Here is a 26,777-nt window from a genome sequence, read left to right as displayed (position 1 = left end):
GGATGCAACAAATGCCTCGGTTATAATGGATTTTAATGTTTTTGTCTCGTCGCTCTGGCCGGGACAAGTCATCACAATATGGTAAGGGACGTAACATTTCTGGCAACATTTCCGGCCAATCACAACGTACTGGATAGCTGGCCAATCAGAGCACACCTCGCTTTTCAGACCGATGAGCTTTGCAAAAATTTACGCGTTTCATAAAGGCGGGGCATAGAGGAGAAACAATAATGTACAGTATGTGGAAAATAATGTGTTTTTTGAACCTTAAACCGCATAAACACATTTCATTACACCAAATACAGCAAATAATGTTCTTTTTACCAACATCATATGACCCCTTTAATATGTGCGCACCACTTTATTCGTCCAGGTTGCCTTGACCATGTATTTTTAAACTGCGGCTGGTCGTTTTTTTAATATGGTATTTTTCTTGACTACTTTCGCTCATCCCAACTGCATTTTAATTTGCAGCTGAAAGAAAATTCTAAATATTTAATTAAAAACAAGAATTTTAAGAATGACAGGCATTGAAATTCTGTGGAACAGATTCCATGTGGACCTGGCAATAACCTGCACAAGCAATTACATGTAATTGCAAGCATGAGACGGAAAATAGATTATTTCAAGTCAACACAGAAATGACAACTCAGAAAACTCTATCACCAACAAAAAAAGAAAAAATCATTATGGTCTTTTACTGCTGTACTTACAGACAGTGGCCATCTGACTGAAGACTCCAAAGAGTGCAACGTGGATGATTGAAAAGACGCTATCCTTTCCAAAACTGACAGGCAGAAGATTAAATTGAACTAAATGGTTTGTACCTGCTGCAATTTTCTCTCTTTACTCTAACAAGTCTATCACCAAAGCCATAGTCTGAGTTACAGATTGTTGCCTGGTAAACAGTACTGGGAAGCCTTGTTAGTTTGTCTGTCAGTTTAAATATTTTTCATAATTACAGTTTTAGCTCCAGTCTGAACTGATACTGTTTTGTGGTCCAAGGTCACATATCTCTTCAGAAGACTTGGATTAAATGCATATGCATCATATCGATCATGAACTTTCTAAAGCAGGGGTCTCCAACCTTATTTCATTCAGGAGCTACTTTTTAAAAATGAATGCGGCTAAGAGCTACCAATGTTATACAATACTTAAATCTCTTAAATATATGTAAATCCAAACTGTTATACATGGCATTGTAAATATGTGCTGGAAATATAAAAAAAGTACTGATACACACACTGAAATCATTTTATCAAGTTTTATGACAAAAGCCAACAAATAAAATTAGCACATATGCACTTTTTGTTTGCATAAACAGTGAAATAAAAACATTAAAAAATGATGGCCGGATTTTAAACTAACAAAAAATATTCAAAAAATGTTATCTACTGACATGCACTACATGTTCAAATAAAGTTTTGACCATTTTTTAAAATAAAACTATAACATTTCAGTCTTTAAATCTTTTTTTTTTTTTTTATAAAAAGGATGAGTCAGAATGATTAAAAAATAAATAAAATCTGCTCCATAAATAGTTCTACACACTAATGTGCATTCAAAAAATCTCAGTTTCTGATAACAAGGTCAGCTATTTTCCATTGACCGGTTAAGATTTACAACAAAAATTTGGTCCAATTTTCGCATTGAACAAAAAATATGGCAGACAGACTGACTGAATTTGTAAATCCACAGTTTGACAACAGATGGCGCTTATGAACAGAACAGAGCTGTTTCCACGGTAACCTCTGTAAACAGAGCTGCCCTGCGCTTCTAAGCACTGCTTTATTACGCATTACACGCAGGGACGGACTGGGAGTAAAAAACGTCCCTGGATTTTCTCCCAAATAGGCCCACCACAACTACAAACAGCCGCTTCTATCTCACAATATTACAGCAATCAATGCATTGAATTTATGGCAAAAAACATCACAAAACCCACGGTGACCCTGCTGAAAAAAAAAACAATAGAAACCATCACAGAAATTCTAATGGTTTCCACTACAAAAGCCATTACAAACATTACAAACCATCAACTTTTAATCATTAAAACCATTAAATAATGGTTTCCTGTAGTGTGTTTTGGGACATGTTCCATTAGGATTTAGTGGTTTTAACAATAATAATATTAAACAACAATAATAGGCAACCAATTACCAGTAGAGACCAATAGGCTCCATTACAATTTCCATTAAAACCAATACAATTTCCATTACAACCAGTAAAACCATTACAAATTCTATTGATGGTTTCTATCATTGTTTTTTTATTTCAGCAGGGGCTTGAAATAAATGTATTATTATATGAACTTAAATACTTGAAATCTACATAAAAATAGCAGAAAGCAAAAATGTATATGACATAATAATAAACATAAGATCTAGAAACCTGAAACTACAGAATTCTTCAATTTGAGTATTCATATGTCTATGTGTGTGTGTGTGTGTCATGTTAATCGAAGCAATCACCTTACAGGCTACTTGATTTACTCTATTTTCTAACTCAATATCTCTCAAATGTAACCCCTTGTAGAATCGCTGCTGTCTCTTTATGAATGAATGGAATATTTATGTCAGACAATGCAAAGTGATAAACAACATTGGACACTCGGACTAGGGGTGTCCTGGGATTTTACTATAGTGCTATAAGCTATGTGCTCTATAGTGAGAGAGGCGGGCAAAGGTAACCTGATGTAACGGTTCGCATTTGTTTTCTTTTAGCTTATCCCAAACACCTTTATCTTCACGTTTTTTGCTTGCCATCAGGAGCCCTCTCTCCTTCGCGTTAGTTTCGGTTTATTATAAGCAAAAATAGATTGCATTAGCACCCCCTTTTGTCGGCCGTCAACGTCACTTAATTTGACACTTTTTGCATTCTTTCCCTCAGCAGTCTGCCTTCAGTCATGTTTTCACACAAAACGAAACTACTCTGCGTGTTGCGCCTGCGCGAGATACTTAATAACTTTGATCAAAGCTGAACAATAGTTACTTTGAGTTTTTCAAATCGCGATAAGTCAAATACGGGTTTAATGATTATTAAAATATGAAATGGGATAATTAAAATAACCTCAGGCCGATATGTCAAGTATGTCTTGGCGAGCTACCTCCAATCTGGCCACGAGCTACTGGTAGCTCGCGAGCGACGTGTTGGAGACCCCTGTTCTAAAGCATCATAGTTTTAGTGGAACGGATTTTCAATGGAGGAACAGACTTTTAAATTTGGGGTGATACTTACCTAGCATGTTCAGAGTACCAATAGTATTAGTTTTCAGTGTCTTGATAGGGTTATACATGTAGTTGGGTGGCGATGCAGGCGAGGCCAAATGATATATCTGGTCAACTGAGAAAAGAGGGGGACAAAAAATAGAAAGTGAAAAGTGAGAGGGGAAACTGTTTATTGAGCTTTTTTCCATTCAGCACCAATCCTCTTGCCAGAGGACAGATTGGACAGATAAAAATCAAACACACACTTCCATTTATACCAATATAAACACCATCCAACTGCACAACGATTACAAATACTGATTAAGGCCTGAAGCAAATCCAAAACAACAACCTAAATAGATGGTAACCATCTGCCCATTCATATGCCCGACCAAATGAGCAGTCTTGTTAATGCAAACGATTGTTTTGGGGGGTATTATGGCTAAAGACAGTTAATGCAAGATCTTAATCATTCCATGAATCTACATATAATTGGATGCCAAAGTTGTTCAAATGTTGTGTTCTTCCAAGAGAAACTTCTGAGCACTCAAAATGCTACTGGCATTCATCCACAGACCAATGCCACGGACATAAGAAGGCTTAGTGCAACTCGAACTGCATGAAAATACATCATTATTTTTGCACGCACTGCCATCACCATTATTCAATGCTCTATCTATATCTAGTCTGATGTGCAGAAAGATGAATATTAGTAAAGGGAGGATATGACTCAGACAGACAAAGCATAGGTGAGTCAATCTAATGGATGCAGAACAAACACAATAAACAGACGAGTTCTCTTTCACCCTGTCCAGTCTAGATGCAGTGATAAGCAGGGATCATTTAAAGAGGGCTGAGGAAGGAGATGAGTCAAAAGAGTGGCTGACTGAGGTTGAATAGGAATGAAAAATCAGTGCGGAGAATTGCTGGTGCTGTGCTTTAGTTGGCATGGAGGAACAGAGCAAGAATTCTTTAAGGAAGGTTCACCCCAGGAGTCTTCCAACTTTTTCAGGCCAAAGACACATTGGTACCCTGTTACATACTGTATGACATTGAGTGTTGCCATTTTTGCTTGACCTATCATAATATGCATACCATATTAATGTATTTGCCTAATTTAATATGCTTTAAAGCATAGCTTATGCTTAATAAATCATAAATAATGAGTCATTTTCTTGTCAATTAAAATGAATGAACATTTGAATAAACTTTAGAGGCCAGTTTTACTAACAGCTTGTGCCAGAGCAAACTGCCTTTTGGAGTTAAAACAGCACTGTCAGGATTTACTAAAGACGCGCAGTGAAGAATTAGCGCTGAAAAGGCATGGACACATATATTTTTGCGCCTAACCTTATTGAATATGCATTTGTAGGAGTTTCCCTTTCAGACGCAAAATTCATGGGAGGAGGGTATTCAAACGAATCACGCAACGCATTTTACTAACATTTGTGCTCGTCAAATTACTGGCATTTGCGCCATTATTTAACGCCTCAAAAAAGTATGTCAAACTATTTTGCGCTTGAAATGTTTGCAATTATTGTTGCTAGGAGGAGGCACCGCAGAGAACAGAGAGTGCGTGGTAGAACGGAGAGGATTTTTTCCTACATGTATTATTTTTTTTGGAATGCCAGAAGAACACATTATCCGAACATATCGTTTGCCAAGCCATGTTATTTTTAATTTGCTTCAGGAAATAAAATACGACTTGGAACCCTCAAATAGGAGTCACACAATACCAGGTCTATCAAAACTTCTAGCAAACCTTTTTTGGCCTCCAGTTCTTTTCAACGTACTGTGGCTTCTTTATTTCTTTATTCTTTATTTGCGACTACGCTAATTTGCGCTGCGCTTGGTCTATTGCGTTGGTTGATATCTAAATGAGATGTTGCGTCTGTGTTCTTTAATTTGCACATTGTTAGTAAATCAAATGCAGAAATTTCCCCTCCCATCGGCGCTGTTTTGGAATTGCATTCTCGTGCTAATTTGCCCTGTTTAGTAAAACTGGGCCTAGTTCTCTTTTGCTTTGTTGAAATTAACTTAAGTTTTTTAAATCTTTTATGAAAGGAGGAAAGGACGTGACATGTGGCCAAGTATGGTGACCCATACTCGGAATTAGTGCTCTGCATTTAACCTATCCAAGTGCACACACACAGCAGTGAGTAGTGAACACACACACACCGTGAACACACACCCGGAGCAGTGGGCAGCAGTTGGGGGTTTGGTGCCTTGCTCAAGTCTTTTTTATTGAAAGTGGGAGAGAGCGCTGGTCATTCACTCCCCCCACCTACAATCCCTGCCTGTACGGAGACTCGAACCCGCGACCTTTGGGTTACAAGTCCGACTCTCTAACCATTAGGCCACGACTGCCCCTTGTGGCATCACAGAAAACAAAAAAATCGACTTTCATCCACAATGTCTTCTCTTCTGTGTCAGTCTTCGACGTGCATTCATGACAGCACCACAACGCATGTGTGCACATTCCTCTGCTTGCAAACAAGCCGCAGCACATCCGGATTCTACGTTAGAACGCTGACTTCTGCGTCAGCAGCATCACACGCATGTCATAGTTGACTGACACAAAAGAGAAGAAATTGTTTAATAAAGTTATTTTTGTTTTCTTTGCACACAAAAAGTATTCTTGTATCTTCAGAGACTTAAGGTTGAACCACTGATGTCACATGGACTATTTTAATGATGTCCTTACTTCCTTTTTGGGCCTTGAACATGTTTGCAAAGTTGCATTGCGGTCTATGCAGGTTAAGAAAGCTCTCAGATTTCTTAAAGAAATATCTTAATTTGTGTTCTTAAGATGAACGAAGGTCTTATGGGTTGGAACGCATGAGGGTGAGTAATTAATGACAGAAGTTTCATTTTTGGGTGAACTATCCCTTTAAGTGCCTCAAGGAAAACACTTGAATATTTTTAATAGATTCATTGGCAAACACTGCAACTAATTGCTTCTTCAGAAGGATTCACTGTAGCGGTCTGGTAACTTGTAAACCAAATTTTGACGAGCTGAGAAAATCCTGTTTATTCTGACTCATGGAAGCCACCGGCAATGTATAAGACGGTCCAATGGCATACTGTCAGAGGCTGAGACTAGATCCAAAGTGACTGCTGAAAGACTATTTACTAAAGAATCTTTATGTTGGAGTAATTTGTCTCAAAATAAATAAAAGAAAAGAACAAGAAAATAAACATGTTTAATTTCTTAGTTTAAATGTCAACATCTGTGACAGGTTTCAATTTGTGTAAAAAGGCAATACAGTAATAAAGACTTCACTAGATGTTTAGTTTGCTAAAAACTTTTTATATATGTTACCATTATTACCATATAAAGAAAGGGGTCAAAGTACGCACATCCAAAAAAGTCTTGGCCAGGTGCGAGATCAAAAAGTACATCAAATAATAGAAAAAAGATCTGCACACTGTTACTCTCCCTTTATTCAAAAAAGTTAAAAATAGCAACGTTTCGGTCAAAGACCTTCGTCGGGCAAACACACATACAAGCAAAGGCAATAGCTCAATAAGTACTCCGATTCAAACAGAGTTCCAATTGATGACACCTGTCAGCAATCAAAGTCAATCATGTAAACAGCTATAGTATATCACATTTAAAACAAGACAACCACATTGAGGCAAAAACTTAGATACAACCACAATATCAAAAAAATTCTGAGACTCAATTGAGTACGGCTTCCTCTTCATCTTCTTTTTTTAGACGATGTGACACCTCGAAGGCGACTAATATTAATATCCAGAGGCAATGTGAGAGGAAGAAAAGGAGAAAATGTAGGAGGAGCAAGAAAAAGAGACTTTTCTCCCCGGCGATATCAAACTCGGAGCAGGAAATATCCAATGTGATTAATTTGTCTGATAAAACTATTCCTCCTGCAGGTTTAACCGCCTTGAGTAAAGGACTGTCTTTTGTCCCTACAACCAATTATGATAAATTCAACACCTATGTGGACCTTCAAACATTTTTTTGAACTTTACGTGTTAGAGAATTCTTTGGTAATAGATCTATTGTTGAACCCTTGAATACTCTCTCTAGTGTTGAAGATACTCCTCCTTCTGATCACTCTCCCCCTTCTGAAACAATGAGAATTTCTACACATTTTCGAGGTAAATCATCATTTGTTCCTTTTAAGAACAGAAATGCCTCATTAGAAACGTTCTGTTGTCTTGTAGAGGGGGATGTACGGGAGGTATTTTCTAACAAGCGTGAGTACAAAGTTTTTAATAACTTAACTAAGGATGAACGAAGTGCTCTGTTTGAGTTAAGAAAAGATAAGACTATTATAGTCAAACCAGCAGATAAGGGTGGTTCCATTGTAGTAATTAATTTTGCTAACTATGACCTAGAAGTGGAAAGACAATTAAGTGATGTCTTTTATAAGAAATTGAGTACTGATCCCACCAATGTTTTTAAGAACGAAATTCAGGAATACCTTCAACAGTTTGTGGATGTTGGTGAGATTACGAAACAGGAGTTTGATTTTATGAAGGTTGATTATCCAGTTACACCAGTCATTTATATACTTCCCAAAATACATAAAGACCTTACTAATCCTCCAGGAAGACCGATTATATCTGGAATCGGGTCTCTTACTGAGAAAATTTCAACATTTGTGGATTTTTTCTTAAAGCCAGTTGTATTTACATTGCCCTCCTTTGTAAAAGACTCTATCGATATGATACAAATTTTAAAATCCATTGTTTTACCTGATGAAATATTGTTTATAACATTCGATGTTGAGTCTCTATACACTAACATTCCACATGAAGGAGGGATTGAGGCAATAGAAGTCTTTCTTAGAGACCCACATCAAAACAAACACACTAGTGTTCATTGCATTAAAACATTAGCTAAAATGGTGTTGACACAATTTTTTTCAGATACAAAGATGATTTCTTTCTTCAGATTAAGGGTACCACCATGGGCAGTACCATGGCCCCAAATTATGCAAACTTGTATGTGGGCATTATTTTTAATGGTCTACAAAATCCCTTTCTCTCAAATATTGCACTTTGGCGAAGATATTGATGATATTTTTATGTTATGGTCAGGTACTGAAAATCAACTGCTACAATTTCACAGTTTTCTTAACACTAGTGATGAACACTTACGTTTTACAGTTAATTATGATGATTCATGTGTTAGTTTTTTGGACATTCGTATTAGTAGGAATGGCAAAAAAAATAATCATTGATCTTTACAGAAAACCCACTGATCGTAACACACTTTTGCATGGACAGAGCTACCGTCCTACAACTTTGAAACGTAGCTTGCCCATTAGTCAATTTAACCGGATACGTCGAATTTGTAGTACTGAACAGTCATATACACAACAAAGCACTGATCTGGTAAACAGATTTAGGGAGCGAGGTTTACAATGAAGATTGGATACAGTCTGCAGTTAGGAGATTTGGAAATAAAAATCAAGAGACATCTCTAAATAAAAAACAGTTAAAATCAGAAAATAAAACCATTGTATGTGCTGTTCAATATTCTCCTATTTGTTCAGATATAAAAAAGATCATAGATAAACACTGGTATATCTTAAAATCTGATCCTCCCCTCAGTGATATCTTTGAAAAAACACCAAGGTTTGTGTATAAACGCTCTCCTAATATACGTGATCTCCTTGTAAGAGCTGATGTTAGCTTATCTGTAGAACGACCCACTCATTTCTTATCTATCCCTTCGGGTAACTATAGTTGTGGTCGTTGTGCCCAGTGTAATTTCACTACAAAAACGAATGTCTTCTCTCATCCTCATTCAGGAAGGGAGTTTAAAATTAAGGGTGTCATCACTTGTACTACTAAAAATGTTATTTATATGATCAAATGTCCATGCGGCTTGGCGTATATAGGAAAGACACAACGTGCTTTAAAAACTAGGATTGCAGAACATCGAAGCAGTATACACACAAATGATCAAAAAAACCCGGTAGCAGTACATTTTAATTCAAAAAGGCATAACCTTTCCACACTCCCCTAAGGGCTTGAATTTAGAACTTGACTTTAACTCATGTTTCTAACTGATATATTTTTTTGTATTTAAAGGTGAATGTTGTTGATACATTCTCGTTTGTACCTAAATATGTGTTGTATAGTTATGCATTGATTAGTTCTAGGACAAGTAATTGAGAATTATAAAAAAGATGGGGGAGTGTTTTGGTGTTGGGGATTTTTTTGATATTGTGGTTGTATTTAAGTTTTTGCCTCAATGTGGTTGTCTTGTTTTAAATGTGATATACTATAGCTGTTTACATGATTGACTTTGATTGCTGACAGGTGTCATCAATTGGAACTCTGTTTGAATCGGAGTACTTATTGAGCTATTGCCTTTGCTTGTATGCGTGTTTGCCTGACGAAGGTCTTTGACCGAAACGTTGCTATTTTTTTTACTTTTTTGAATAAAGGGAGAATAAAAGTGTGCAGATATTTTCTATTATTTGATGTACCATTATTACCATAACCATTTTGTTACCAGAGACTACCACCCAAAAGAAAAATATCTGTCAGAAAACAAAAGCGCTTTAGCATACACCACCTTCAAGAGTATTTTTCCAGTTTAGAGGTAATGCGTGTGCCGGGCCCGTTGAGCCAGCTTATGAAGTTGTATCACTGCCAGAAAAGTTCAGAAAAGCTGTAAGATTAATGGTTAGAGCATGTACAAGGTCAGAATGCTCTGATGTAAGAAGTCTGCAGTCAAAATGTTCAAAAACTATTAATAACTATTTTGTTTTGGCAAATTGGTATCCCTTTTGTATGTTTTTGTACCATCTGTTTATGCCCCACTGATGGTGAAGTTCAAGGTTGGGTTTCAGATTGGAGCTTCATGTGCACCTTTTTTTCTAAAAACCGTACAATTTCGTACAAATCACATTGTATGATAATTAATACGAAATTGCCACCTTGTAAAAAAAGTTACTTTTAATCACGAGATTGTGTTGGCCAAGTTACTCCATGCCATTTTGTTTTAGGCCTGTAATGTGGAAGTCAAAAATTATGATTATCTACTGTAATGTTGTCAAATTGGACAAATGCTGAAATGATGCAGCTGTTAAAATGTCATTTCCAGCCAATGACATTACCAGGGTTTCTGAAGAATTTATGAAGGTAAAGGTTAAGACTTTTTCATGGCTTTTTAAGACCAAGTCAAGAAAATTCAATTAATAAATGGACGGGGACACAATACGTCAAAATGAATGTTCTCTAAATGTAAAATGTCTAAGGATCACACAATGAGCTGTATTAGCAACACTTCCAACAGATCTCCATTACTTTTTAATTGCTTAAAAAAGAGCTTACTGCTTCAATACCTCTGCTCTCAACCACTGGAATATGGAAATAACTTTTACTGTACCATCTGATAACACTGCAAAAAGTGCTGTTCTTCTTTAGTCTTGTTTTCCAGTAAACATCTAAACATTTACTTGAGAAGCAAAATGTTGCAAGATAAGAAGTCTTGTTTTGTGAGAAATCTTAATTTTGCAACTTAAATAAATTAAGGATGTTAAGATATTTGTAGTGGAAAACCAGACAAAAATCATAAGGAAGATACTAATTTTTTGCAGTGCATGCAACATTTAATGTAATGCCTTTATGAATTCAACACTTTCTGTTCTGATTTAAGACCTTTTTAAGGCCTTAATTTGTGGAAGGGCAAATTAAGACTTTTTGGGAACGTTTTTTTAGACTGGCAGTGATTACAATCACAGTGTTTTAACAACATTTTGGTGGAGATGCATGCACATTTGCGAAACGAGTAAAAGAAAGTCTTTGTGTTTGTGAATAGCTGTGGTACATTTATGGACAAATTCTGAAATTTGACTTTAATTTAACAGGCTTCTTGTGTGAATGTGGCTAATGTCACAGTGTATCACCCTTTACTCATCAGGGGTTGACACCAGCTGCTGAGATTTTCCATTACAAAGATAGCTGACATTGTTTTTAACTAGCCGCCCTCTCACTTCTCCTGTTTTGATTAGCAGGAGTGGTGGGAGGTGTGATGCTACCTGACAAAGAGGGGCAAAAAGTCTCACACCTGGGCCAAAATAATGACCTGAAGCTCCTCTAAGCACTTTATCGCTTCATTCAAGCACTCATTGTCACAGACAGTGACTGTCCTCAAACCAGATTGAATTTACGAAAGCCGTCTTCCTTCAATGCTGGAAGTTTCTGTCCATCCCCACCTCTTGTACTTTTAAAACGTACAAAGTAAATTCAGTCTAAATCATTTTCCTCTTTCTTTCTTTTTAGTTGCCAAAACAATGCCTGTTTGAACAATCCCACCCTAAATAGAAAGAACTTGTAATCAACACATGCATTTCACAGACAAACAAGTGTGAATGACAAGTGCACAGAAGTAAAGAGATTTCTTATAGTTTCATGTCATGTTCATCTACTTTGTACCTTTGTGGCATTTTGTGCAGATAAAAGAGTTTTAAATTCTAAAGCTAGTTTTGGATACCAGAAAATACAGATATCTTCTGCTATGTGAATGCACCCACCTTCAATATAGAGAGGCTCCACCACATCATGGTTGATCAGCTCGAAGTTCTCATGGCCGATCCAGTGCTCTACATTGCGCTTGCGGCCAGTGAAGAAATTATCCACCACTGTCACTTCATGACCATCCATCATCAGCTTATCAGTGAGGTGCGAGCCCACGAATCCTGCCCCACCGGTGATCTACCAGAGGAAAGACTGTATATCAGTCACATGCCAACATTACTGAAGTACAGTACATAAAGTCATAAATTATTAAAAATGTTTATTTACTTAAGTTTGAGAAACATTTGAATAAAGCAGCGGTCACATGGGATTGAATCACAACACGGGGTTAAATCGGCACAGTGAGTAATCAGAAGAATTGCGCAGTGTTTCTACTCCCTGCAGTTTCTCGTTTCCTCATTGCTTCTACATACTTCCAGTCTCAATCATCTGGGTGCAACGCAGCCTATTGAAAAAACGTCCTCTGAAATAACTATAGTTACTTCACTGTGACATATCTGTCAAATTGGTTAAGCTTCAATCTGTCACTTTAACCTTAGAAAGCAGGAGATTTTATTTAATAACGTTTCAGTTGGAGGAAGAAAAATGCCGCTGATCTGTCAAAGAGTGGAAAATGAACAAGGAAATGGCAATAAACAATGATGACCAAATTTAATTTAGTAAGGAGCAAGGGATGCAATGTATATCTGACAGATAGATGTAAATGTATTAGTAGTTCTAGACACCGAAGAAGACTGAAAAGAACTTCTCACCAAAATCCTCTTTCGGTCCTTCTCAGATAAGAATTTCACAGGTGGGTACTTCTGGGTAAAACTGTAAAATTAAAGAAAACCTTAAATAAGCATCATTCAAGACTAATTATCTTCTATATGTCCACAGCACACTACACAGAGACATAAGTGCAAAGAAATCAATGCTAATGAAAAAGGTTCTTAAGAACTGGATTTTAAGTACATTACATTTTCCTTGCTTCTCTTTCAAAATAGTTCAGCACAAATCCACCAGTCAGTATTAAATATGTCAGTGTCTGAGCGCAGAAACTCAATACCATTTCCAGAATCCAGGGGGATGATTCCGTGCTTGTGATTTTCTCATCCAATTATTCTTGAGTTTCTCAATACTGACAAATGGATTTGTAGATACAGATAACCCTACTCTCTCCTAGTCCCCTGACTTCACTGATAACTCCATCACTGATCATTTCAACTGTTGAACTGGTCCTAAAGAGGACACTTTTCTTTACATAACTCAGATCTCATGGGCTCTGTATGCACTCCAGTGAAACCTCATAAGAACAAAAACCATCAATTCACCCATCAGAATAAATCACTATCACTGCCATTCTGAAAAGCTGCATTTAAAAAATATACATTTTATTTAATGTCTGTAGATTTTATTGCTGATTGCTATACTTGTTTTATGTCTTGCATGTAGAGCATTATATACATTAGTGCTATCTGTTATGTTCAAATAACAAGTGCAACTCAAATGTTCATTCTTTGGCTCAGGTTATCAGGAAAGCAGTGAATTGGCGTTTTGCTTGAGCGATGCAAGAATGAATATTATGAACGTGGAAGAAAAAAAAATGAGGGATATAAAAATGCCACTGCATTACTGGGGAAAGAAAATCATAAATCCTTCCTCCCACATGCAATTTCCCACAGAAGCAGTAAAAATAGTATTTTAGGAGCACAGCCCATGCTGATAATACTGGTGGTACCTTGTTAAAAAGTGACAAAACACTATCCAAGTTTTGTTATTTTAGCCAAACTGATTTAGCTTTAGTAAAAACAAGATTCATTTCATACTGCTGCCATGACACTTCAGCTTGTTTGATGAATCTTCTAACACAGGTAATTTACACTGAGCATCAAACAATCTCATTTGGGCCTGGCTGAGATGCAGCAAAGTGAAGAAACAAGACAGTTACAAACTGCAGAGACTTCTCATCTCATTAAAAAAAAAACAAAAAAAAAAACCAGGGACTGAGGAGTAACTTGTCCCCCTCTTGTTATGTCAATCAAAGCTTGCTGCACACTATGCTTCAGTTCATCTGCTTCATTTCGTCATGAATTCAGCCCTGCTTATCAGCACATGCCACTTTACGAGGCAAACTCACAGTGCAATTTTAGGCTGAGCAATATCCTACGCGTAAAACTTTTCTAGCCTACTCAAATGATTACTTGTTATTAACGTGTTTTGAAATAATTGTACTATGCAAGATTATTTTATTATCTGTAAAAGACTCAAAAAAAGTAGGTATTCTGGGTGTAAAATAAAAACGTACCTAAGCTCAAGTTCTCGTATCTTCTCCCTGAGAGGTGCCACTGCCTGTAAGAAACAGAGTAAGATATGACCATAAGAACAGGACAGGACGGGCAAAGAAAAGATATATAAGAAACAAAGGGAACAGGAAATCAGAGAAAAATAGAGAGAGTGAGGGGGACTATATCAATTACCCAGGAGAGACTGGGACAGTTAAAGCTTTCTAAAGAAAACAGAACTGATAGAACGGTAGAAATTTATCTCTGACTGAGACAGTCATCAAACACTATCAGCCCTCAAAATGATTTACAGATGAATCTGAGAGCAGTCCGTATTACAGGGTTGTGTGACAAGGAGACCAACATGAAATGGCTTTTGGTGAGGGAACAGGAATTAATCTTTGAATCATTACTCATTCTTTAATTGAGCCACTAATCAGCAGAAAGGTGGGTCACCAAAAGAAATGCAGGCCTGACTGCAGCCCTTACACTGACTTTTTGCATACTATCTGGAATTTTAAGCAAAACTGTCAATTGAATGCATTTCGAATAAGACATCAAATAGCTTACACTACACATTCACACATTTTTTTATGTTTTTGAAAGAAGTGATTAACGTGGCCGCATTTATTTGATCAAAAATACAGCAACAACAGTAATACTGCAAAATATAATAGAATAATCATTACAATTAATTGTTTTCTAATTTCTATTTTAAAGGGGTCATACGATGCTGCTAAAAAGAACATTATTTGGTGTATTTGGTGTAATGAAATGTGTTTATGAGGTTTAAAGTTAAAAAAACACATTCTTTTCCACATACTGTACATTATTGTTTCTCCTCTATGCCCCGCCTTTTTGAAACGCGTTGATTTTTACAAAGCTCATCGGTCTGAAAAAGCGAGGTGTGCTGTGATTGGCCAGCTATCCAATGCGTTGTGATTGGCCGAACACCTCAAGCGTGAGACGGAAATGTTACGGCCCTTACCATACTGTGATGCCGTGTCAGGCCGGAGCGATGAGACAAAAACATTAAAACCCTTTACAAACGAGGCATTTGTTGCATCCAGTGGGGACATAATCACTGATTATAATGACTTATACTGTCTTTTTACGCGTTGCGTTGCGTTTCCTGTGATGGAAAAGCTGAATTTTCAGCAGCCATTACTCCAGTCTTCAGTGTCACATGATCCTTCAGAAATGTTTTGCTCAAGAAACATTTCTTATTATTATGAATGCTATGTTTATTATGTGTTAATATTTTTGTGGAAACTGTAATACTTTTTTTCAGGATTCATTGATGAATAGCATTTATTTGAAATAGAAATTGTTTGTAACATTATAAATGTCTTTACTGTTACTTCTGATCAATTGCATACTTGCCTAACATACATTTAATAATACCGGTAAAAAAAATGGCATAATAAATATAATTATATAATAAACCTGACTGCATGCAAATGTGGAGAACAATTTAAAATAAAATAAAAACAGCACTTTAAAACTTCTTTAAAAATTTGTTGGCTTTTCTCAGCAAGTACTGATACATGTAATTAACTATGATTAATTTAACCAATCAGCTTATCATGTAATGAATCTAAATACTTCAACCGATTCAAGCACAAATCCTTAAGTATTAGTTATGTTTATTAAGTATGCCTAAATTTATTAACATGCCAAATGACAGTCAAAATTACAAACTTTGGTAACACTTTATTTTAAGGTGTCCTTGTTACACGTTACATGTACTTACTATAGTATTAGCACAAAATTACGCATAATTACATGCAATAACCCTAAACCAAACCCTAATCCTAAACCTAACCCTATAGTAAGCGCATGTTGTTAATTAATATTACTCACTACTTAAATGTATAATTACACTGTAACAATGACACCTTAAAATAAAGTGTAACCCAAACATTTGCCTGAGAATAGCAACAGTTAAGATCTGGGTCAAAGAACACCTCCAAACTGTACCACCTCTTTAAATTAAATATCAAACATCAGGCAGGGGAATAAATGTCAGCGTTTCTAAAAGCTATCACAGATGCTGACAAATAAGCCTTAGCAGGTGTTGACATACTTTGAACCTTAAGGTCAAGCAGATAGGGGAAACACGTTTTCTAATGAGCTTTCACAAGGTGATAAGCAGACATTTGGGATCTATAATGAGACGATAGAGATCGCAGTTATAGCACTGACTTTTAATGTGAATGTACGTGTACAAAAACCAGCATGAGTTAAATTAAATGGGTTTCAAACAAGACGTGTGTGTGAACTTGTGGTACAAAGTACACTTACTCAAACATGGAGCATGTGAATAACAAATATGACAAGTTAAAAATATAGCAGTCTGTTGCTATGGGTGTTCTAGGTGATTTCTTACTGGCCCAGGTCTGATATTCTGGTTTTTAGGTTCTGCTTCTTACCTACATTTTAAACCAATTCAATATTTTCACCTGTTTTGTCACCCATCAGGAGGAGTTGGTACATCTAAATGCTAAGAAATGTAACAAGTTACTTCATCTTTACAACCCACATACAGACTTGACTTGACTTGATAATTTGATTTATCATTCATGTCTATGGCACCATGGTACAGATTGAGTTACATGTTATAACTTTTAAAAGCAACATGAAGAGTTGCACTGCATTGCTGAGTGAATCAGCATAATAAAAATAATGTTGTGCATCTGCAACTAATTAGGTAGTGAAAAGTTGTTTTGGCATTCACTGACAGGTAATTGAAGAGGCAAATAAGAGGGCTTGGTGACGTCAGTACAAAAACAGCACAAAAAGTTAAATAACCTTCTCGTGTGTACCAATTATTTCATTTTTTTTTTTCATATATATAAATCATATATGTGACCCTGGACAACAAAACCAGTCATACTCATAATGGTCATTTTTTTTTTTAAATCAAGATTTATATTCACCTGAAAGCTGAATCCATTGATGTATGGTTTTGTTAGGATAGGACAATATTTGGCCGAGATACAACTATTTGAAAATCTGGAATCTGAGGGTGCAAAAAAATAAAAATATTGAGAAAATCGCCTTTAAAGTTGTCCAAATTAAGTTCTTAGCAATGCATATTACTAATCAAAAATTAAGCTTTGATATATTTACAGTAGGAAATTCACAAAATATATTCATGGAACATGATCTTTATTAATATACTAATGATTTTTGGCATAAAAGAAAAATCTATAATTTTGACCCATACAATGTATTGTTGGCTATTGCTACAAATATACCCATGCTACTAATGACTGGTTTGTGGTCCAAGGTCACATATATAGGGCTGTTAAAGCATCTAGTGGTTCAACTGCCTTCCATGCAGTGCATTTAACTTAAATTTTGTATTAATTTTTTTATAGAAAAAGTGGCACACAATTTAATACTATTTAATTTAGGTTTATATTTAATATAGGTCAATACTGTCTAGTACAGGGGTGCCCAAACTCGGTCCTGGAGGGCCAGTGTACTGCAGAGTTTAGCTCCAACTTGCCTCAACACACCTGCCGGTAAGTTTCTAGTATGCATAGTAAGAGCTTGATTAGCTGCTTCAGGTGTGTCTAATTGGGGTTGGATCTAAACTCTGCAGGACATCGGCCCTCCAGGACCGAGTTTGGGCACCCCTGGTAGTATATACTATAATATTCCCTAAAAATACAAAATACAAAATAAAAATATTAATTAGTCCTGTCAAAATTAGCGTGTTAACGCAAGCGTTTAAATTTTCCAGTTTAACGCCGGTAAAAATATTTAAATCAGTTAACGTAGTGGCGGGGAAGAAAAATCTATAATTTTGACCCATACAATGTATTGTTGGCTATTGCTACAAATATACCCATGCTACTAATGACTGGTTTGTGGTCCAAGGTCACATATATAGGGCTGTTAAAGCATCTAGTGGTTCAACTGCCTTCCATGCAGTGCATTTAACTTAAATTTTGTATTAATTTTTTTATAGAAAAAGTGGCACACAATTTAATACTATTTAATTTAGGTTTATATTTAATATAGGTCAATACTGTCTAGTACAGGGGTGCCCAAACTCGGTCCTGGAGGGCCAGTGTACTGCAGAGTTTAGCTCCAACTTGCCTCGTGCCTAAATATTTTTCCATTTCTCCACCTCCAGCCATCACTGACACTGGACAATCACCTAATATTCAGATTAGTGTGTTTTTCATGGGCTAATTCGTGACATTTTATGCCTATTCTAAATATGCTATTACAAACCTGAAAACTACCAAAAGTTACTTATTGTTATTAACTCTAACTCTAAAATGGCATATTATTTCAATGTCACAGTATGTTTGGTTATACTTATTTTTATACTTATAACTTGAATAAATAAATTTTAAAAGTAGAAACTGCATATTTAAATTATACAACAAAAATGCACATAATATAATAATGTAATATAATTAGTGCTGTCAAAATTAGCGTGTTAACACAGCAGATTAATTTTTCCAGTTTAACGGTGTTAAAAATATTTAACGCAGTTAATGCAGTGGCGGAGCTAGTGTTGGCCACCCCACTCACAACTGCTGCTTCGGTCTCTTAATTTCTTGACAAGAATTGCATTTATTTAGATGCAGAACGTCTTTAAGACCTCATCAAATGGGAGACTTTTCAGACGAGCACTCCACTTCACCTCAGCACCAGGCGTGAGCCAAATGCGGAAACGGTACAGGTGATGAGGAGCTTCAGTAGAACAACAGTGAACTGCTGTCAGTTCATATATCAGTACAAACAAATTTTCCTGTCCGGTCAGCCATTATACTCTGCTTGTAGCGCGTGCTCTTCAATTGTGCGCACAAATACGGTGGTGCACGCTGCAGCCTGTATCATTTCATATCAAAGCACAAACGAAAGTATGAGCATGTGTGTCAGATCCGCGTCACGTTCAGCAGCGGCAGCTCTTAAAGTAATAGCAGCCAAATAACCCAATAACCAGCTGCTGTGATGTCTGTTCATCAAAGAACAAAAGAAAAAAGAGGAAATCAACTTTTGTAGCGTTAAGGATTCATCTGTATTTAATTTAGAATTTAGTGTTTGATAACTTTATTCAATTTCTGTATATTTCCTTGCTGAAGGGCACAGGTAATTATGACATTTATTATAATGGGTTTATGTCAAGATTGTTTTAAGTTCACTTAAATTAGAAGTTGTTCTTTTTTAAAGTCTAATAAATGTTAAAATTGATAGCTCTCAGTTACACTTTAATGTTGAATGGCTAGTTAAATATTAGGGGAAAAAAGAACAAATCGCAATTAATTTCAGAAAAAAAAAGCGTGATTAATTCGTTTTTTTTTTTTATCGATTGACAGCACTAATATTAATGAAACAAAATACAGTATATTCATTTCATTGTTTAAACAAGTTAAACTCTTTGACTTTGGGCTGAGGATCACAAGTGTGACTCCTAAATGAGGAATATTAATGCTCCAGGTGTGAAATCAAGCACCAGGCTTTACATCACACACAAAATGTTTATTTCTTTCTGTATGTATACTAGGGCTGCACGATTAATCGCATGCGATATTTAACGCGCATCTTGTCAGAAAGCCGGTTCTGTAATCAGCGGTAAATCTCCATCACCTGCGTGCTTTCACATCGAGCAGCATTAACTACACAGAGCCGTTGTTCACTGACGAGCTGCGCTAAACCACGTTCATAATCGCGCGATTTTTTGCGCAGCTCCTCAGTGAACAACGGCTCTGTGTAGTTAATGCTGCTCGATGTGAAAGCACGCAGGTGATAGAGATTTACCGCTGATTACAGAATCGGCTTTACTGATAAGATGCGCGTTAAATATCGCATGCGATTAATCGTGCAGCCCTAATGTATACCTGTTGATAATACAAAACAGTTAAATGCTGGAATACACCACTGACTTTTGCTCAGATTTTTGCCCAATTTGCAGTCTGGCCAAATCAATGCTAGTTGCTGAAAGATTTTGGCCAGGATATCAAACATGTTTAAGATTTTGAGCCGATTTCAGAACACACATCGTTTTCATTTGTTTCTTGTATGAGGTTGTTGTTGTGTTGGAAATGACTTGAAAGTCTGGTAGTGTGTGATGCTCAGTTTTGATACCCAGTTTGTCTTTGTAACCATTTACAACATTGGCAAGTGTATGATGCCTAGTGTTTGAAAATCTGTTCAGATTTTAAATGTTGTGTAGTGTATTCCAGTCTTTATCTGTTACCCTTCGCAAAACAGCAATGCCAAAATGGACAAAAATGCCTAAAATCAACACTTTTCAAATAACAAAGACTGGACAACAGCACACATGTAGTCAGGGCAGCATCACGCACAGAGAAAAAGTTTTTGAGGTTTCCAAGCAGAACATAAAACAGATCAGCACTGCTTGTTATTTGCCCCCTGACTAGGAAACTTAATTGCTATCAAAGGCATGAGTAATTAAAATCTTAATTATATGGCGCTCTTGGGTAGCTGCACAATGTTTCCCGAGAGTTTGAAGTGTGGATATCAGCTGTTAGGTACATATGGTTTCCAGTTAAAATGAGGCAGGTGCTGACACTAACGAAAAATGTGAAAAAGTAAAAATGTTAAAATTAGGCAAGTAAAAAAAAAAAAATCAAATCAAAGCTTGACAATGAATGTGAACAGCTTGCGCTAACAAACCTCATCTATCCTCTGCTCAACCTTCATTTCTCCATGTTCCTGTATAGACCTGTGGAAAACAACAACAGACGGCTTTATCACAGCCACAGAGATACGCAAGTACACAAAGATTCACACTTGCACAGCAGAGCTGTCTGAAGCACACAAAACTCTTCCTCAGCTCAGTCTGGACACGATGAAGATGCTCAGAGTCAACAAAACCACATGACAGCAGTTGATCAATACCAAAGCTTGTTTCCACGGCCCAGTGAATAAGTCTAATCTCAGTTTCTGATTATCGCACAGTGCAGCAGTCATTCACGCAGGGATGAGCTATGGGCTTCGATCGGAATCAATGAACACCATAGAAAATTTCAAACACAAATCACCCACAGTATACACATCTCCAGAAGTTGTAATGTGATAAATCTGAGTGAAATAGGATATTCAAAAATAAAGCAGGACTTAATTTTATTAATCTGGAATTGATTTAACTGTCAAAAGTGGGCATTGCATTAAATATCATTAGTTTGATTCCACAGGAATGCATGAACTAATATTTTATCTTGGTTCCATTTTTATTTCATGTTGACTGTTTACACGTTTACACATTTTACCATATTTAAACCTATTCTGCTGACCTCCACCAGCATTCCAACACAATATACTGGTGTTGACGATAACTGTGATATTAAAAAATTAAATATTGATATAATGTTAATACTACACATATGATAATATCAGTCTGGTTGACATTCCAGCATAGTAGGATGCAATACTGCACTATCATAAAACAAAAGCAGCCATATTTTGAGTGTGATTCATTGGCCAAAAAAAAAAAAGAGAAATTATAAATTTGACTGATATTTATTAAAAGCCCCAAGATGGCAGCTTTAAGCCCATCTGAGCAATACAACTGTAAATCTGACATCTACTAGTTTTTCCAACATTTACTGGAAAGCAGATTTTTTTTGCAGTAGACCGAGCTGGCAAACTGTCTGAAACATCTTCTAGTAATACAAAAAGAAATGATAATTACCTCATATTTGCGTAGGTTCCCCAGACAGCTAAAAGAAGAAAGAAGAGAAGACATCAGTACCAAACCAAATATCACACAACAAATGCAAATTGATTCTCAATAAACAGTTTTACATCATTACAATTCAATTCTACATCATTAATAAAAAAAAAAAAATACAAGCTGTTAGACATTTAAGCAGATGTTAATAAGTCTGTTCAGTTGAAAAGAGAAGATATACGTTATCAGTTCAAATACAGTTCATGTCCAATATCTATAACAGAAAGAACAGAAGAAAGAAAATGTTTGTTTAAAGGGTCATGAAACTCCCTATTTCAGCACATTTAGTTCTCGAGAGTTTTGGGAAAAAAAAAAAAAAAAAAAGTGTGCATATTAAGCTGTGGTGCCCAGAAGGAACAGGGGAGACAACAGCTTCTAAGCCATTCAGTTTTATTTCGTTCTCAGAGTTAAAAGCATCAAATGTTCCCACAAATACAGGCTGCAGTTCAACACTGCACACATCAAAACAAACAAATATTAAATATGGGTTTTATAAGCTCACAGAACATTACACAAATAAACACATACCCTGTCATAGCTATGGTTTAAATGCACAAATATATGCACAAATGTTTACATTTGTAACTCTGCATCAAATATATATACATACATATATATATATATATATATATATATACACACATACATACACATACACACAAGTGTTATTTTTGCAATGTTTATATAAGCTGTTTGATTGGATATATCGATGAGCTCTAAAGATACCAGGCAGAAACTACAAAGTGAAAAACAAACACTCACTTGTGATACATGAACGAGTCTCAGCTACTCTACATGATCTCACAGTTTGAAGCATCTGTCATAGGAAAGCTGCACATACTGGTGTGAATAAAGAGAAGCGCCTTCTCATAGTATAACGATACAACATCTCATGAATAATTATGACACTGATGAGTTACTGATGTGCTATAATCTCACATGATGAAGATTTTAAAGCCTGAAGATGAAAATAGCTCAAAGAAGTTTAAAATGAATCAATACCCATTTCAAGACCAGTTAAAAACCTTTATACACTTAAAACTCCAGTAAGAATGTAACTGTAACTGAAAGGTGAGTGTCAGTCACTGGTTGGATTGTTGGCTGTGATTTTGCTGATACTACAGTACTTAATTAAGCAGTACTGCTTCTATCTCAAAGGCAACATGACCAGACTCATTCACACATGTGAAAGAATAAAAGTTGAATATCTAGGCTATAAACAATATTAACATGATAAATTAATACTGTATCTATCAAGTATGTCTTCAATCAACTGATTTTCTGATCAAAGCCCACATATGTAGAAAAGATGAATCTGTCTTGGGAACGTAAGGTTGAACCTTCATATATAAATCATTATTATGAACATTAATAATGCAAGCATGTGCCCTTTACTCTTTAATAAAGATGTTGTGAAATATAATTTCTCTCTATAACATGCACAAGGCTACATATTGCAAAGACAAACAACTCAGACCTGCCAATACGCATTAAACATGAGTAGGAATTAAGCAGGTGAAAATCAACACCATAAATAATAAACCATCCTGTCCACACATTCACTACAGTTGAATATCACAAACAAGAGCTCATAGTTCTTGAAATGTTTGAAATGTCTCGACAGTCTGTGTGAACAAAAAAAGAAGAAGGTATAAGAAGAATCCAAGGCAAAAGGTGAGCGTGAACTGGAAACCTGCTCTCCAGAGGACAACTGGAGAGTAGGGTTGGGTACCGAAACCCGGTACCAATATGGCACCGGTACCTATGTAACCGGTATGTACTAGAACCGAATCCGAACGCAAATTTCGGTGCCTCATTTCGGTGCCATGCCTGAGCGATCGATTGAAATATTTGTCCTCTGGTTCTCCGAAACGGACGTAAGAAGTAGGGATGCTCCGATCCGCCTTTTTCGCCTCCGATACCGATTCCGATATCTAGGGTTCGGTATTGGCCGATACCGATACCAGTGAAGTTTTTTTTCCCTCATTTAAATAAATGTAGAATTTATATATCTCTGTGTGTGGAACTGATAATCATTCTTTCACAATCTACTAGATACAGACTACTTCATTATAAAGAAAAATAAAATAAACAATAAATATGAAAAAATAGGAAAGAGTTAATCTGACACTTTAGAACGTTAATAAAGTAGGAAGTTGCCGTTTCAGCGATATTTTTATCTTATCTTATTTTCAAAAGATGTGAAATAATTTCGGTTTATTTTTCTTTCTTTCTTTTTTTTTTTATAACACTATCTGGCAACACTGCATCGCCAGCACTTAAACTGACAGTAATCAAAAAAGCCCACGGACAGGTTATTGCTGACAGGATTCGACATTCTGTAAGGAAAACGCAAAAATTATCACAATATTTTCTATTGGAAATGTTATCAAGGCTGTCAAAAACAGTAGCATTTAACACTAGTACACAGATCTGTAGAACAAGTAGATTACAGAATGAAATGAAATCCGCAAACACAAGCCATGAAGAAGTCTATGCTACTGTATGTCATTCAGTATAGTAGTTAAACTTTCACAAATCAGGCTATAAACATTCATAAGAACACTAGACATAGTTATCATATAGCAATGATTATTAATGAAAACTATAACAATGATATCTATTGTTGCATGAATAATAAACAACTGATAAAATTATCCACCCCATAACTATATTAAAGTATTAACAAATTTTGATGCAATAAATAGGGTATGATTTAAAAACGATCATCCCTCCAAAACAGAGAAGACATCTTTTACAAACATCACAAACATCTGTCTGTATATAACGAGTTGTATTATTACAGCACCCCCCTCCTCCCACAAACACTAATTTTCAAAGTCTGGCTACGGCCATGCCGCTATCGCTATGCAGAGTATTTAAATCTCTTTTGAATGAGCACTCGCTGTTCTCTTTCACTTTCGATTTGGTGATCAGGCACTCTGTGTAAAAAGAACACATCTTACAAGATCAGATATCTGTCAGTCTGTTGAGCAGCAAATCCTCCAGCATGGTCTGTCAGTCATCTCTTCTTACTCTCGACCTGTGATCAGTTAAATCTGACTCCTGCAGCTGCATTGGATGCAGGGTTGCCAAGTCTGCGTTTTTCCCCCTTGGAATTGGGCTACTGTTGCCATTGGTTGATTTTCCCTTGTGGGTTAAATGTTTGAAATATTGCATAAATTACATTTGACTGAAATGCTTGTATTGAAACATTTTGCATTCTACCTATAAAACTTTCATGGACTTCTACATTAACTGTTCCCTCCTGGTGGAATGATCTGCCCAGCTCAATCCAAGCAGCTGAGTCCTTAATATTTTCAAGAAACGGCTGAAAACACATCTCTTTCATCTTCATTTGACCCTCTAATTCTAGCACTCTCTATTCTAATGCTACTTCTAATTTGATCTGCTTGTTTTTTTTAATTAAAAAACTTGACGTAACATTTGCACTCTCTACTCTATTTCTATTCTAATGGCCAATCCATCATTTTTTGGGGGATTTTTTATTTATTTTTTAATAAGTATCGGTTCAGGCACCGGTATCGGAAAAAAAAAAACGATACCCAACCCTACTGGAGAGGTTATTATGCAAATCCCTCTGTTTCCAATCTGGCTTGCTCTTTCCCAGTGGCCTTGCTGCTGTCGCCACAAATTCCTGGGAGCGGCATGATTTACAGCAGCCAGGGGCCAGCTTGGCGTGTGCCACCTGATGCCATGTCAAACATGAGAGGAGCCGCAATTCGATGCGACCCATTTGAGGGCGGCAGAACCAGATGCCCAACAGAATAAAGATTTATTTTATTTTTTTAAAGAAACATCTCTCTGCTTTTTTTTGGCCATTGGAAGTCAATTTTCACCAAAAGTGTTACCAACATTCTACAAAATAGCTTTTATTTTCCACAGAAGAAAGAATGTAATATAGGTTTGGAATGACATGAGGGTGAGTAAATGATTACAGAATTTTCATATTTTAATGGAACTATCCTTTTAGGCAGTGGCCAAGACACACATACAACACTATGTTGATTTTGACCTTTTGAAATGCAATTTAGTCTGATAAATCAATTCTTGTTTGATCTGAGCAAAGCACAGAAGAACTGGCACTTTTAGAAATAAAGCTTATGGAAAGAGCTCAAGTGAACAGGAAAACATGCCCAGTTACATCTGGTCAAGTTCTCACAGTGGTAGTGGCTAAATTATTTTTAGTCCTGCCTGTCGTGAAAATTGTGTTGTGGGGCAGGTGGGAGGCAACGGTAGACTGGTTTGTCAAGGTCACTCTCTTGGTGAACAACTCTGTTGAGTCCTGGGGCCTCTTTATAGGGATCAAAAAGAACTAGAGCAGTCATTTCTCAAAGTAGCATTCCCCATGACCCAAATTCATCTTTCTGAATTTCTCCATCCTGGTTATGGGGTCTCCAGTGACTTAAAACTCAAGTCTGTGCAATATGTGTAAGTGGTTGCAGTTGTGTCTCTAGAGTCTTGGCTGAGTATTTACCAAAGCTCATATTAATAAAATATCATGCAAGAACACATTGTGCACCTTTGAATAAGGCTTGCTAAGAAAACTGTATTATAAAATAATGTACAGCAGTTTCCAGAAGTTTGGCAGGAATACATTAAAAATACATTAACTGTAAGGTGAATGTGAAGTGAATGATGCACTGCTCAATCAGGAGGTTGCCAAACCAACCAATCACTCTAAAGCACATATCAATCATTTTTTCACCAAGAAAATTTCAGGAGCAGGTCGCCCGCTCAGTTATTTCATCATATTGAAATGATGTGACCCACAGTGTTTCACTAAATGTGGAAGAGAATCCTCATGCTCTTTGGCTGCCACCTAACACACACTAGTAGTGCAGTGTTGTTTGGTCTTGTGAAGAATGAGAATTAGACAGTGAAACACAATTATTATCGTTCTTTACCAGAGGAAACAACAGAAGAATCACTACCTGTATGACCAAAGATGCAGAAGATACGAAGCCAGAAAACAGAAAGACAAAAATAAAAATTGAGCGTAAACATTGGTATGGTATCGGTAAGTTGTAGAGATCTGAT

The 26,777-nt window shown here is 36.3% G+C and overlaps 1 protein-coding gene across 2 annotated transcripts in view; it reads right to left on the bottom strand.

The window, feature by feature from the left end:
* The window catches only part of uxs1 (UDP-glucuronate decarboxylase 1), a 76,935-nt gene that overhangs the window by 26,334 nt on the left and 23,824 nt on the right, over nucleotides 1–26,777 (bottom strand). Inside the window, exons 2-7 of one of the 2 annotated variants that reach the window (XM_016486466.1) lie at nucleotides 21,678–21,705; nucleotides 20,660–20,708; nucleotides 14,020–14,063; nucleotides 12,485–12,545; nucleotides 11,729–11,909; nucleotides 3,238–3,342 (exon numbers count right to left, since the gene is read on the bottom strand). In XM_016486466.1, coding sequence (XP_016341952.1) covers nucleotides 3,238–3,342; nucleotides 11,729–11,909; nucleotides 12,485–12,545; nucleotides 14,020–14,063; nucleotides 20,660–20,708; nucleotides 21,678–21,705 — 468 coding nt within the window. The remainder of the gene's footprint in view (nucleotides 1–3,237; nucleotides 3,343–11,728; nucleotides 11,910–12,484; nucleotides 12,546–14,019; nucleotides 14,064–20,659; nucleotides 20,709–21,677; nucleotides 21,706–26,777) is intronic. The other variant, XM_016486467.1, reaches the window with a different exon arrangement.

Source organism: Sinocyclocheilus anshuiensis, unplaced genomic scaffold (genome assembly GCF_001515605.1).
Source record: "Sinocyclocheilus anshuiensis isolate Anshui unplaced genomic scaffold, SAMN03320099.WGS_v1.1 scaffold9, whole genome shotgun sequence".
NCBI classification, from domain to species: Eukaryota; Metazoa; Chordata; class Actinopteri; order Cypriniformes; family Cyprinidae; genus Sinocyclocheilus; species Sinocyclocheilus anshuiensis.
This window is presented reverse-complemented; position numbering and strand designations above follow the sequence as displayed.